Genomic DNA, 15,419 nt, shown 5'->3' with positions numbered 1-15,419 from the left:
AGGCCAATAACTTTCCTGCCTTTTGGCATCGTGGTACTCGGTGGCGGAGATTCGCCCTCGTGCAATGTTGCGGAGGACCGTCTTGTAATCGCAAAGAATGGTGCTGGCGCCTTCCTGAGTAATTCCTAGCGTTGTAGTATCCCCTTCAGCCATCCCAACTCTGCTCGCGTAACTGCCGAGGCTACTACCTTGCGGGAAATGCTCCCAGCGGAGACTCCATGGTGCTTCCATCCCCCGAGTATTTTTCTCTAAGGAGCTGCGCCTTGGCCCTCTCCGTCCATCGTGACGACCCACCAGCACATTCTTACCCGATGGGCACTGAACCTCCCATGGACGTCCTGCAGACATCCTAAACATCCGCAGGACGTCCATGGGACTTCCAATGTCCATTGGGTAGGGAGCGCTCCAACTCTAATGCATTGACGGATTTCTACCGGCAAAACTACCCGGTCGAGGTAATTTCCGTCCCTAATATCCTGAGACGAGTCCCGCCTACGTCGTCCGAAGCCTCTGTTCATGCGACGTCAGCTCAGTTACTACATGGTACTGTGCACCCGCTGTGCCGCAGTGGAGGTCTCCGGAATAATTTCGACCACCTGAGGATTTTTAACATGCACTAACATCGCAGAATACGGGCGCCTTCCGCATTTCGCCTCCATTGAGACGCGGCCGCCGGGGTCGGGTTCGCACCCAGGTACTGCGACACAGTAGCCGAGCGCCTAACAATTGAGTCACCGCGGCGGGTGCAAAGCAGTCACCGACAAAGGCGTTCCAAACCGCGGACACGTAAACCGCGCTAAGCCTTCCCGCGCATGTGCAGCCCCTCGGCACTTTGTAGCAGCATGTATCAGATTTAATATAAAGGCGCAACTTTGCGCAATCGCCGCAGCATTCCCACCACTGACTTTTTTTGTTTGCCACTACAAGTAAATCGTTATATTTAGCTCTGATTTTCTAGATATATATTTTTTTAAGTTACGACTGCCACCACGGTAACAACGGCAGTGACATCACGTCCACAACTGGGCGCCTCGATGGGGATACGAGTCACCCTAGTCCAGGACCAGCAAAATAACAGTTGCCGATATTGGAGACAGAAATAAATAACATTGTTTCAGGTTTAAACTGGCTGTGTATGTGATTTCAGCGCTGGTGACAGTCTTCACTCCTCTAATGTCAGTCAATTTGCGAGGGTTTCCACAAAAGCCGCGGCAGAGTTTCGTGAGACGTACTCGCCGTCTGCTATCCCAGTGTTGCCATACTATTCTCACGAAACTCTGCCCAAAGCCGCTTACCAAGCGGAAAGAAACGTTCCTATGCCCAAAACATAGAATTTTAAAATGTTCTGCTACGTTTCTCAGCAGCACAGCTGGGCTTACGTTTATGTTCGCGAGGAGCTATCGGTTGCCGCAAAGAAACCATGGCCAATTTCAGCGCAGCAGACTGCGCGTGGCAGCTTATGCAATCGTTCGCCGTGGTTACTGACATGCGACCACTCAACTTCTGGCCTGCGGATGCCCGATGGCAAATCTCAGCTCAGACTGAGCGAATTAACAGTGGCACTCGCTCGTGCATTCAAATTGGTGGGCATTTTTTCTTACTGAGATACACGTAATTCAGACGCGGCCAATTCGTCAGTTCGAATGAACCAAAAGCTCGATTCTGGCGAGTTCGAATTTTCGATATTCTAATTTGAGTTCAGCTAATGCAAACAAGGAAAATATTGGATGAAAGTACTGTGAGCATTGAGCTCCACTTACTAACAACCAATTTTGCTTCTTGAAATCAACCAAGCTGTACACTTTCCATATGCAGCTAATGTCTGTTGCTTAAAAGCTTATAAGCTCAAAAGTCATCCAGCAAAATGAAAACGGACAAAGAACAATTCACAAGGTCACTTCAAAAGGGGTGCTGAAGTGGAGACTGTACAGGTGTTCAGAGTTAAACATTCATGTTTATTGAATAAAATAAAGAAATAAAACAAAAACAAGTCAGTGACAATGGAGTTGTTTCGGCTTTGTCTCCTGATCAGTGACACGACGCACAAAGATGGCGTCGTGCGGTTTTTTATGAATCTCGCCCTGTTCGCAGAGGAATGAATAGCCGACAGCGAGCCATCATGGCTAAAGGCCAGGGATGCAATGCTCGATGGGTACTTGTGGAACTGACAGAGACGCTTCTTTTTGAAGCCGTCCCAGATGTTCACGTGGCCGTCACTGTCTCCCGCCGCAAATGTGTTGTACAAGTTGTGGAACGCGTTCACAGTTGCGTTCACAGGGTAGATGAGCTCGATGCCATTGCTGTCTTTGGCACGGTGACACCTTGAAGGCGTACTTCTTCTGCACTTCGGGGTTTGGATCCAAGTATTCAATAGCCACGCGCCCTGTGTAGAACCATACGATCAGCAACTTGATGCAACAAGTGAAGCCAGGACAGACAAGAGGGTCAACCACCGGAAGTACAGTGAGAAGTGCCCTTCCTGTTGTGTTCATTATTCTGACTGCTCTAAGTTCTCTCTCCAGTGGATAGACAACTTGGTCGAAATGAAACAGCCTAATACATCTTGCCACCAGAAAACAAAGTTAGGCAAGTTGATTACTAAGAGGCTTATTATACTTAGCTAGTACAAGCTAAGCGCCCTAACCAATGTTTACACAAAAACTCAGTGGCTTAGGCACTTAGCTGACGAGCACCACACCACGGTTTCAATTCTCATATGCGTTTAGCTAGGGACAAAAACCTGATGGAGCATTTAAGCCCCGCCTTCAGGGTATGATGTGATAGCGTAAATGGTCCCTTCAGTGGCCTAGGGTTTTCTTGGCATATCACTTCACAGCCATGGAAACAATTCGTTCCTTCGCCATCATGTAAAGCTTAACCTACACTTAAGAATTCCTACGCCATCATGTAACGCTTAACCTAAACTTAAGAATTACTTCGCCATCACGTAACGCTTAACCCACACTTAAGGATACAATGCAATAGCATTACTGATACCTCTCGCACAAGTAGTCCTTCTCTGTCGCCTAGGTTCTACCTACATGCCCAAGTATGCAATATTGGCCATTCCCTACTTTACATTTATTGAACGGAGGAAGTCCTCCTACCGATCCTGGCACAGTGGAGGAGCGGTTAAGTGATGTGCCACTGCCACAGAAGGTGGCTATGTTTGGAACAGCGGCTGTTTCAAACACAGCCACTGGTGGTGTTTCTGAGATCCAGGTTGTGATAACGTCACAAGGTCACGTGACTTAGTGACAGGAGGGCTACCGGAATTTTTTCTCTTAATGCCGACTACACTGACAGCAGCATTTATGCATTTTAACAATATTTTGTTAAAATGCATGAATGCCAGTACACATTACAAAACTGCCGGTGGTCAAAAGTAAGCTGGACCCCGCAGCAGGGCATCCTTCAATGTCCTCTGTCTAGCTTTGGAGCATTAATTGGCAAGTACTATGTACTTTCCCACGACTTTTCTTTGAATAACAAATAAGGAGATCTGGTGCAAGGCCCACAGTTTGCATTTGTAACGCCTTGATGGATGCACAGTCTTTCTTTCTACTGTGTCAAGCTACAAATTTGCAAAGGACGTCGCCCGACAGTGAAGCAAGAGCATTACGTTTTGCCCCAAAAAATAATTCATTAGTACAAGAAAATGATAGCAGACTGCCAATAAATTTCGACCACCTGGGGTTCTTTAACGTGCACTGACATCGCACAGTACATGGGCCTCTAGAATTTCGCCTCCATCGAAATTCGACCGCCGTGGCCGGGATCGAATCCGCATCTTTCGGGTCAGCAGCCGAGCGCCATGACCACTGATTCACCGCGGCCGCAAAAAAAAAAAAGGGTGCCATTTTGGAGCTCTCGGGAATAATTTCGACCACCTGGGGATCTTTAACGTGCTCTGAAATCGCACAGCATATGGGCGCATTTTTGCATTTCGCCTCCATCAAAACGCGGCCGCCGTGCGGCTGGATTTGAACCCGGATACTCGGCTCAGCGCCGAGCACGCTCACCACTCATCCAGGACTTTAATTCTGCTATTCAAATGCGCCTCGTGAGGGCAGTAGTAAACGTTCATCGTGTAGTCAAATTAATTTTAACAACTTTTAATATTACCCTCTCGGGGCACTAATTAACGAGTGTTTCTATTTCGTAGTCGCTGCCGAAGCACCCAGCTCGACTGTAGGAAGCTAGCTCAGCCTGCTTTTCTTTAATGCGTTAGCATTAAAACAGTGCTGCGAACAAAAACCTGTCTGTCGGCTTGTGCACGGTGTCAGTGAAAAAGGAGAGTAGGCGGCGCACGCAGCGCGCTGCAATTTAGCTGCAATGCAGCCTCGCATGATGTCGGTCGGCTCACGCGGCTCTTCCGTGGCGTTCGGCGCTCGGGTACCGACGGACACGTGTCGCGCGTTCCAAGAGTCCCGTAGTGTTTTGTGCGCAAAACTAATGCTACTGCGTTACTGTTACACGAATCCCATTGATCGCACTTCGTTCATTTTAATTAGGTGGAATTACAATGAAACATGGGATACATTCCAGTAGTGGTTTGGTTTATGGGGATTTAACGTCCCAAAGCGACTCAGGCTATGAGAGACGCCGTAGTGAAGGGCTCCGGAAATTTCGACCACCGGGGTTCTTTAACGTGCACTGACATCGCACAGTACACGAGTCTCTAGAATTTCTCCCACAAAGAAATTCAACCGCCGCGGCCGGGATCGAACCGGCGTCTTTCGGGGCAGCAGCCGAGCGCCATAACCACTGAGCCACCGCGGCGGCTCGAGTAGTGCAGCAGGGGGCACGGGGATCAGTGGAGGAGAAGGGAGAGGGGGCCTAGATGCGCATTAGCCCAGGGCCCCCACTTTTCTTAATCCGGCCCTGCCCGGTGTTCACCAACGAGTATCAAGATCTCACTGCTCTAAGGAGGGCTTGAATTTGCTCTTGACCTACTCCCGCGGGGCTCTAACAGCGCATCGAGAACATGGAGCTTACCAGTCCGCGGGTGACGATGTATGTAGGAAGCCAGAGGATGGGCACCGTCATGAGGATCTCAATCTACACCTGCAGGGTGGGCGGGCTCGCCGAGAACACCAGCAGGTCCACCGCGGTGGCCACCAGGGCACCGATCACGCCTGCGTCATTCACGGCACCATGAAGGATAATTTTACCCGGCTCCCCACGAGTAAGCCTGGAGTGTTATTGCGATGGCAATAAAAGTGTCATCGGGGAAAAAAAAATTGTGCCATCGGTCATAAAATTATACCGCTGGCCGCAGGAAAACGACGTCACCAGAGCGAATAATTCCCGTTGGCTGGGGGAAATGACGTCACCAGACCTGGTCATTCTCGTTAGCTGGTCGTAAGAGACCTGACCAGACCGGGTCATTGGCTGAAGGAAGGTGACGTCACCACACCTGATAATTCCCATTGGCTGGAGGGCAGGGACATCACTAGACCGGAAGTGACGTCACATCCCTAAATATATTAACAGCTTGGTTTGGTTTATTGGTTTATTGGGGTTTAACGTCCCAAAGCAACTCAGGCTATGAGGGAGGCCGTAGTGAAGGGCTCCGGAAATTTCGACCACCTGGGGTTCTTTAACGTGCACTGACATCGCACAGCACACGGGCCTCTGGTATTTAGCCTCCATCGAAATTCAATCCCCGCGGCCGGAATCGAACAAGCGTCTTGGGTCAGCAGCCGAGCACCATAACCGCTGAGCCACCGCGGCGGCCCTCAACAGCTTCTAATGCTATCGAATTAAAAGTCAATGTAATTAGGTGTTCCTGTGCATTTTTTGCCTTCGTGACAACATCTGACTGTGCGAGTATATAAACGGAAGTGCGGGGTGTCGAGTGCTATCACTTCACCGTAAAGGACCACCCACAACCTAGTTCGAGAACTGTCCCGCAGAGCAAGGTCATGCAGCCCGCCCAACGATAACAGAAAACTGGGCAAGTTGGAACGGATTCATTTTAAAGCAGCGCGAAACACAGGACGTAGTGGAAGAAACGAAAGATGACCCGAGCGCTATCTAACAACTGAATTTTTATTTCTAGAAGGGTGGCATTATAAGCATCCAACTCAAGAACAAAATGAAAAACACATCATAAAATCGTAATAGCCCATAAAAACGTTAGGCGCATGCAGCGGGAGGCTGATCGCCTTATCTTCACAAAGCCATACAGCAATCTTAACACACGACAGGCACCTGCTATCACCATCTCTTCTTCCACAAGATTGATAGAAGGCGAGGCACACATGTTTCTGACTCCTGCCTTTTCAGAAACACCTGAACTCCCTGCAGGTCCGATCTGAGTGACTGAACAAGATATTTGACCTGTCCAGATGGGGTAAAACAATCTTTACACTTCCGGCAGTGCACAGCAAGGTTGGACGAAACAGCCCCTTTCAATGATCTGCGGTGTTCAAACAGCCGCTCGTTTATACAGCGACCTGACTGGCCGATGTATACGTCTTGCCGCAGGAAAGCGGTGTAGAATAAACCACTCCGGTATCGCAATCGACGAGCGGTTTTTTGTGTGAAACTGTGCATCTACTCCTCGCTTGGTCATCCCGGCACTCGAGCTTCTTCCTTACTGCACTGCAGACTCTGCTCAGCTTATTCTTAGCTGTGAAAACTACTTTCACGAAAACTACTTTCACACCGTATCTAGACCCTACCTTCTCCAAACGGTGTGAGATTCCATGTACGTACGGAAACCCCACTGTTCTTGTGAGCGCGCCGTCTATTTCTTTTGCGAGACTATAGCCCCTAGTCAGTATCCTCTCTGATATTTGAGCCAGAGCCACGGCCAGAAAACCAGCGTCCCTAAGCCACTGAACCTGTCCCTGGAAACTAGTCTCAACCCTATGGGGGCACGATTTCCGCAATGAAGCCGCTATTCCCGTCTTGACCACCTTCGAGTGCTCTGAATTGTAACCGAGGAGCGGCTTAGCTTTTCTTGGGTTATATTCGCGACACGTTCCTGTCTCAAGGCAAATGACTTTCAAGTGAAGGAACTGCGTAGAACCCGAGTCTGGTAATTCAAACGTGAAACGCAGACCCAGGCTCCTCTCTTTGAAGATCTTAATGACATCGGTAACACTCCTGGAGGGGGGGCTTGGTTCAGAAACACTAAAAAATTATCGACATAGCGAAACGCTTTTACCGCAAAGTCCTTGAGATCTTGATCTAGTCTCATGCCCATCCTGCTGAGTTTAATGCCACTCAACACCGGAGCGACCCGAGACCCAATACAGACACTAGACCGTTGGACGGAAACTTTTTTCACCTCATGTCATTAAGATTTTCAAAGAGAGGAGCCAGGGTCTGCGTTTCACGTTTCACAGAATCTTGCGATACCGAGAAATTTTGCGCTGGGTAGGGGGTATACAAGACGACTGTAGCTTCCCCTGTGTAGCCACAGAAAGTTGTCTCCGAGTATAGTTCTGAACTCCGACGTGCATCATCTGCCTTTCCGGCGCCCCTAGCACAACCTAGCATCTTGCTGCTTGGGGGGCTCGGACATGAGCTGAGAAATGTTTCCCTCTCTGCTTTGGGCGGTGCTCATGATATGAGCGCTTTTTTATTATTATTTTTAAATAAACTACTACTACTACTATTTGCGCTCGGCTCTGGCAAAGCTACGTGGCACCGCCATCCCGACACAGCGATAAAGTAACACGCGAGATAATGCAGGCCTTCTATATTCACCACAAGGGTACGATGTGTATCAGCAGCCCTTCCATTGCATTATCCGAGAGGGAATTCAGTTATCTGACTTCCCACGTGCCTTCCGGATAACTTCTATTGCCCTGATAAGTGCTTTAATATACGCCTTTCGTTCTTCAATAAAAACCAGTTGATAGTCAGCGCTTGTTTGTGTCACTCTTTCATCTCGTGTCCTGTTCTTGTTGCGCTGTGAGCAAAATGATGAATACTTACCAACTCGCCCAAATTTCCACCTTGCGCCTCGCGACCAGTCATCGACTGCCACCTGCCATGGTGGTCAGTTCGCTCACAATCCGGTGGGAAGGTTGTGATGACGTCACAAGGTCACATGACCTAGGTGGCCTACCTAGGCTGCTTCTCTGGGGATTTTTCGCTCACAACGTCGACGCCGGATCTTCCGCAGAATGGGAGACTTAACGCTGTCGCTTTAAAACCTGTCCTCTCCAGCGGAATTTGAACCGGCGACGGCGTGAACAACCTAGCTTTACTTGTGGCTTCCTTACACCACTCGGCCATCGCCACAGCCTCTGGCACCTTGTGATGATGGTGATGATGATGACGTCCTCACGCTTAATGCAGAACTGGTACTTCTCGCAGTACACTTTGGATATCGTCGTCTTCATCATTAATATATTCGTTCTACGCCGGGAATGGATACACACGTTGGTCCCGTGGGTCTTCACACACCAAAAGCGGCGAAGGTATATAGCCGAGCTGGCTGAGCGCGCCGTCGCTCCCCAGCGATCCAAAAACCTCCCAGAGACGTCTAGCTAGACGTCTCTGAGAGGTTTTTGGTTTGCTGGGTCGTTATGAAAAGCTAAGGTAACGAAAGTAGCCAATAACGGAAGCTCCAAGACGTCAGCGCGGCTACCGCCATCTATAAGACGTCCTCTAATGCACTACGCCTTTTCTACAATGCATTCCATGCTTACATCTGCTCTCAACGACTAGAATGAAGTGAATTTTAGGGCGCAGTTCTTATGCCCTCGTTCCTGCGCCCCGCGTCGCTGTCGGCGTAACCGGTTGTCCAAGTAGCAGAACGAAATGCCACCTGGAAGGTGGCTGCCACGGGAAGATCCCTGCCAGGTGGCCTAGACTAGAGACTAAAAGCACTTTGTTTAATGCTGGAAAAAAAAAATGAAAGTGGACTAACAAGATTGGATTAGCTGCATCAAGCTCTTTTAACGAGAGAGCGTAAATTGGAGTGATTATGATGTTGGTGTCTTTTACCATTCACTGCTGCGGTCACAAGGTGCGACTAGTATATCTTTCATGTCATATTCGGCGTAAATGTCACTAGAATTTTCCATAAACGCGTCCGCGCGAGTGAGAACAGCTAATATCTGTAACTTGCATGCTAATTGTTTTGCTTTTGCAGCCCCACAGTGACTTGTGCGCAGACTCGAATAACCAAGCCAACGAGACGCAAGCAAGAATCCACAGAAAGGTGTGATTTGATTTATTACTTTGTATAAAACCATATATCTACAGTTCAACGATGACAGACACACATACTTTCTTTGTCCGGCTTATTCGCTGTTCTTGCAGAGACGCACAAAGTGCGGGCACAACACGCCGGACAGTTCGCGAGCCCGCATACGGGATTCTTCACTTTACACTATACAGAATAAACACATGCTTTGGCAATGGAGCGGTGCTCTTACACACGGGGCCGTAACATAGTCACCCTCTCGCTTGTAGCATAATAATCCTCTGTCATACGAGCCATGAACACTTGTTCAAACACTTCACTTCACTCCTCGGAACACGACCATCTTTGCGTGAAATTGTTTGTGTATAAGGGAGGCAGGAAGATGGCTATTTGTTCCGCTACAAGCGTCGCCGGTAGGAGCTAAGGTGCTTTGTGAAAAATACCACTGCAGCAGTGTGTGCGATGTCAGGGGGTGCTGTCAACGAGGTTAATGTGTACTTAGGGCAGTCACCTCTGGTTCAAGGCAGACAATGTACGAAAGAAAAAAAAAAACACGAAGTCAAATCGCCACCATTGTAGGCATAGTTTTCTTGCTGTATGAGCTGCCTCTCAAAAAACTGCTTTCATAAGCATTCAAAAAGTCTCCTTTCGTGACTGCCATTCCACATTTCTTACTACCGGTCACCTCGTGCACAAACGGGACCATTAGGCAAACACGTGCATCTTGAGTCACGGACAGATACGATTCATAATCTTGTCACGCTTAGGGCCGCCCCTTCCCCTATTACCTCTACCTTTTCATCAAAAACCGTCATAAAAATCGAGATCTGTAACATATCGAGCATAAGAATTCTAAAGGCTGCCTGCTAAGCTCATCGCGGAATTTATTTCGGCCGTGCGAGTCAATCACTTGAGCCAGGCAACTGGCTGTTTGCTGAGTAATCCAAATTTTTAAGAGTCAAGAAACTCTATGGCTCGACCGGTTACTGAACACGTTGCAGCGGTGTACTCGGCGTAGAGGAGGCTGGGATCGCACTCCACGGAATGCTAAGAATGTGCAAATTAAGACTCCTTTGTTCCTCATTACTTAACGGAGGAGATCGGAGCGGTATCCATGGTATAATGTGCCTGCAGAAAAACAACCCTGACGCATCACCTTCTTTGCCGAAGGTGAGCCAAGGCGTATTTCACCAAATAATCGGCGTGATGAAATGTCGGCACTATACCTACGGCGACGTCAGAACCCATCCCGCCAAGCTCTTGGGAGCAGTTCAGTTGAGTCACACATACTGATAAAGGACCAGCGCTGCTAAATTATTCAAAGGCGGTACAGTGACAACGCCAGCCGTTAAACAGTCTCGGTGGAGTCACTGCAAGACGTAGAGTCGGCGGCAAGAATTTACGTGCGGAAAAAAGAACAATTACTAAGCCTGAAACGTCTACTAGCAGAAGAGGGTGTATTCACTGCATCCACTGGTATCAGGATACTGGGCCGCGAGGGGGCGAAATACTAAATTTGCTGCCGACAGCACGCAGCCCGTAAACATTTTATGCCGACTGTACTATGTCTCTGAGCTTGAACAGCTCTTCCCCATCATTCATCTGACATTCCCGCGTAGCATTCGCTACACAGCTATCAATGTCCTAGTGATCAAACTTCGTGGAACTGTTTTTTGCTCACAAAATTTGCAGCAAGTGATCTTGAAATACATTAGGTCTTTTCATTTATTTGTTGCTAATTGTAAACACGCAAAACGTATTGTTGGTTCCCAAGAGTTACGGCTGCGGAATGCCTTAAATGAGACGAGTAAAAGCAAAGCCTCGTAAGTAGAAGCAGCCAAATTTACAAAAGCATGGGGAGAACGTAGTTTGCCAGGTAAGGAGGAGAAGCGACATTCTAAGGCAGTGCTGACGGCTTCATACACTGCACACAGCGACATTTAAATCGAACCTTCTTCAAGACTAAACTTCCCGAGTGCGGTCATACCAGTCACACGAGCACGACTTCGAAGTAGCGCGAAAAGTGCGCTCCCTGAAACAAACTGCACACTTGGGATCCGGCGGCAGTTTTCGACATTTAAGTATCGCGCTGTCGGAACGTTTCCGGAAAGACTTACTAAGGAAGCTCTAACTGGTTGCATGCGTAGCGTTCGTTCGACTCCAGATGAAAGCCCACTGCATATCTCTGCGACCTCAGCTCAATCAACGCGAACTACCGGCCTATATACAATTTATCCTTAGCCCGATAGTGTTTCAGCATTTGACCATCACGGCCGCAGCTTGTTGCGAAAGGCTTCTGTGCTACGACTTCATCATTTGTGTTACAAATGCATAAAACCCTGATGTCGACTGATGCAGTTCGGTGAAAGGTAGCGCTTCGCCTCAGCAGTGAAAGCCAAGGCAGGTTAGAACCAAGTCTACATATGCTCCAGCTGCTCTGTACAAGGTCTGCATAATTCCATATTTGGTGCGTCATTTTGTTCGAAGGTGCCATAGTGTACAATGAACAGAACACAAACTTACGTACAACAGCCCAGTGCAAATCAATAAAGTGAGCATTACAAACCATTTAGATATTCTTGTCGTTGACCTGCTGAACACAGGGGACAATAAAGATGACGAAACTTACATGTGACATAGGCTGAATACCCGCACTTTGTTCTTGAATATAGTGGACTGTTCATGCCTGTAATACTGCGATGAAATGGGTAATGAAAAAAATGCTGGCGCAGGGCTTCTTCAAAGCCATCAAGGAGCCAGTGCCACAGAGGATAACATGATCTTTGATGAACACACTGAAGGACTAGTCTTAATTTATGTCTCGACCAAATAAATTTGAGGAATCAGCTCTATGGGAGACTAAAATACTACCCATCCTTGCCTCCAGAGCACTTCACGCTTTTCGCAGAATGAGTGAAGTGGAACTTCGAACTTTTCGTAGAACGTCTAAAGTGGAAAAGACTGCATGTAACTCTTAGCTGTTGCAGAAAACTCATCCTTCCCTCTGAGTGTTTCTGTTCGCCGAGAAATGCTTAAATGCATCGATAAGAGAAATGCAACTATTTTCCTCGTAAATGCTCCGGAGGAAACATTGACAGAACTTCCCTACAAGTAAACTAATGTCCTGGCTCTGGCTACGTGATGACCATGGCATAGGCTCGCGCCGTCGAATGAATAAAAAAAAAGAAATATAAAAACACGCACGCACCAACGAATGAACACACACTCGCACTCCCGGAGACACGAACACGCGCCTCAGGAAATGATGCAGTTTTTGTCAGGGGTATTCTTTTTGTCCCCAGAGCGAGTCCTGGTGCGCTGTTTGGCCACAGCGAGCGCGTCACTGCTGACGTACGATATTCGTACGCCGCCATAAGCGCGCCGCTGGGGCAGTTCGTAGGGGAAGTCGTCCGAACTGGAGCTGGAGCACGTGGAACACGCGTCGTCGTACTCGAGCGGCTGCCCAGCGGGCACTCTTCGGCTGCACTCAGGTCGCGACCTCCGAGACGACGACACCGCTCCTTCAGATGCGCTACGAGCCCTGGCCGCGCCGTCCTTGCCACGCTTTGTTCGATGTGACTTGGGCTGCGAGTGTACGGCGATCCGCGACGCTGACGATGTCGATGGCGCGTCCTGCTCGTCCTCGTAGCCCTCGCTGGAACTCGAGTCGTCCCGCCGGTGTCGCCGGGACCGTCGCGACGATCGCGAACCTGCTCGACGACTGCATGCGGCGTCATCGCTTTCCGCCTGTCCCAGGCTAGGGTCGAAGTGCACCGAGAGCATCTTCGGGGTCGTCGGGTGCGACGAGGGTGCGCTGCCCGCCGCGGCTCCCGGCGATTCCGGACTGCAGCACGCACCGTCGTCCTCGTTGTCTTGTGCGCCGAAGGAGGAAGACTGTTGCTGTTCGCGGTGATGCTGACTGCTGCCGTACGGTGAGTGACCTACGGAGAGGTCAGGCATAGAGAAGTGCGATCCCGACAGTCGGTGGTGGTGGCTGCTGGTCTTGCTGAAAGGTCCGTTTTGGATCTCCTCGACCACTTCTACGAAGACCTCGGAACTGGCCAGAAGAGCCCCAAGCCGAAGGTCCGACACGTTGAGCGGCTCGCGACGTCGACCGCAAGTAGGAGTGAGCATAGCGTCTCCTGGCGAGGACGACGTCGCAGCAGTGCCCTGTGGACGGCACGCCACTTGCCTCTCCGGTGTAGCCTGCTGCGGCAGGCCGCGCTGGTTGTCGCCCTGGCCTAGAATGCCCCGGACCATCTGCGTTGGCGAAGGCATCGGCGACATGGGCGTGATGCCGGGAGGGAACCGCCCCATCTGGTTCGGTGAGAGGCCCACGTGGGAGCTGGAGATAGCCGAAGACGTGCCTTGGAATCTCTGACGCAACCTCGGACTGTCGGGAGAATGCGTCATCGACTGGGTCAGCACGGTCTTCTGCCGAGCGCCGTAGATGGAAGACGACGCGCAGACTGACCCGTGCGGAGACGATGCCGAGAAGCTTCGGCCAACGTTGGGCGAAAGTAGCGGTTTGGGAGGAGTGGTCGGCACACCGAGACAGTACGGGGATCCCGGAGGGTGGCCACTTCCTTGGAGAGCGGAAGACGTCGCAGGAGATATCAGTCTTCGCGGGTTTGCGGGCGAGTTGGGGGAGAACCCAGACTGTCTCATCGTTGTCGGCGTCAAAGACGGCGACGCCGGGAAGTGCTTCATTCGTCCGAGCGGCGATTCAGAGGCCAAGCTCGCGGATTTCTTCAAGATACCCGCAGACGGAGGAATGGTAGGCAGGCCACTGCCTCCTTTCAGGCTTCCCGCGGGTGAAGATGGTCGAAGCTTGGGCGGCGTGTAAAGCTGCTGCTGCTGCTGCTGCTGAGAACTGTGACGAGATCCGTGGGATTCCGGGGTGTCGGAACGAGTGGCGGAATTGGGTGAGTCGGAGCGCACCGTGGCCGTGGTGTCCGAGTTCCCCTGTGACGAGGCCGAGTCGGAGTACCTTTGGAAGCGCGGATCGGCTGCATAGGAGATGTCCTCCTCGTCTTCACGGGGCGGACCGGTGATCGGGAGGGGAGGCGGCGGAGGGCATTCCTCCACCGGATCGTCGAGCGGCGGCAGCTTGCGCACCAGAAGCGGGCTCTGCCGGATCGTGCTGTGTCGGCTCGGAGAGTTCGAGGCGGTCGTCGTAGGCGCCGTGGTTTGTACAAGGCCTTTACTCGAAGATGGTGAGCCATTGTTCTTCTGGGAAGGAGACTTTGAGTCGCCTAAAAAGGAAAAAAAAAGTCACCCTGCTTTAAGTTTCGACAGTTAAAAACATCGTGCATCGCTTCAGTCGCCTACTTGAGCCGTCATACTATTATGGTCAACATAGTTGAACGGGTTTTCTTAGCGTGCGCTTGCCTATAGAGTGAAGCTATGCCGGTTGCACTATGAAGCCCCGCTAAGGATTCGGCAGTGGCGTTTTCATTCTACTCATGGCACACAGTAGCTGGGCAAACTCTGACCTAGCTTACTGAGTAACTACGGTTACATCCCAAAAGTATGTTAAGGTTGACCATAACAGACTATGCTGCTCCTTGCTCGTAAACTGTCAGTGTGCCTTCTGGGATTTTCCGACGACAGGAGCATCCCAGTTCCAAAGAGTGGAGGCCTTAAATCATCCACCTGCAACTGCTACAAGGATGCCTCCGACTTCTAATCATGTGCAGAGTGAGCGTCGGTAATATAACAACACGCACCCTTGCTGCACTGCAGGGAGCAGTAGATGAGTCCCTTGCGGGGCAGGAACGGTCTTCCCAGCAGCGACTGTCGGCAGGTGGCGCAGCGGAAGCAGGCCTCGGTGGCGTGCCAGTGCTGGCCCTCATGCGACATCTGGCCCTGGTCGACGCCCACGGGCTCCCCGCACGTGTCGCAGTACTCGGCGAACATGGCGTCGAAGCAGCGCAGGCAGTAGGGCCGCCCGTCGCGCATGATGTACCGCTGGCCACCCAGCTGACGGTCGCACTCGAAGCAGCAGAAGTGGCGCATGTGCCACGCCTGGCCCTCCGCCTCCGTGCACTCGTCGGCGAAGATTATCTGCGAGCGAGGCAGGTGAAAAACACACACCGGCTCTGTACGGCACGCGTGGAAGCACAACTTTTATGAAAATGGTCTTTAGACAGTCTATAGACTTCTTATAGACTCCATTGCCTTCCTATACATATTTCTTTTGTCTATTCATAGTCTACAGACCGCCTATAGACAAAAGTATTTTGCT

General features: G+C 50.5%; 1 protein-coding gene and 1 pseudogene across 4 annotated transcripts in view; both read right to left on the bottom strand.

The window, feature by feature from the left end:
• Positions 1 to 1,496: 1,496 nt before the first annotated feature.
• LOC149358744 (mitotic checkpoint protein BUB3 pseudogene) lies at positions 1,497 to 5,888 on the bottom strand (annotated as a pseudogene). The gene is made up of 3 exons (XR_016288186.1): positions 4,999 to 5,888; positions 2,000 to 2,383; positions 1,497 to 1,508 (listed from the first exon to the last, which is right to left on the bottom strand). The product of XR_016288186.1 is annotated as a mitotic checkpoint protein BUB3 pseudogene (transcript).
• Positions 5,889 to 9,176: 3,288 nt separating this feature from the next.
• The window catches only part of LOC149358743 (uncharacterized), a 297,550-nt gene continuing 291,307 nt past the window's right edge, over positions 9,177 to 15,419 (bottom strand). For all 3 annotated transcript variants that reach the window (XM_089570924.1, XM_089570925.1, XM_089570923.1), the window contains 2 exons: positions 14,902 to 15,238; positions 9,177 to 14,427 (listed from right to left, as the gene is read on the bottom strand). In XM_089570924.1, coding sequence (XP_089427050.1) covers positions 12,428 to 14,427; positions 14,902 to 15,238 — 2,337 coding nt within the window. In that variant the 3' untranslated portion in view covers positions 9,177 to 12,427. The remainder of the gene's footprint in view (positions 14,428 to 14,901; positions 15,239 to 15,419) is intronic.

This window comes from Amblyomma mixtum, chromosome 2 (assembly GCF_055824585.1).
Source record: "Amblyomma mixtum isolate Tamu chromosome 2, ASM5582458v1, whole genome shotgun sequence".
NCBI lineage: Eukaryota > Metazoa > Arthropoda > Arachnida > Ixodida > Ixodidae > Amblyomma > Amblyomma mixtum.
Note: the sequence above shows the minus strand (reverse complement) of the source record. Positions and strands in the feature narration are given on the sequence as shown.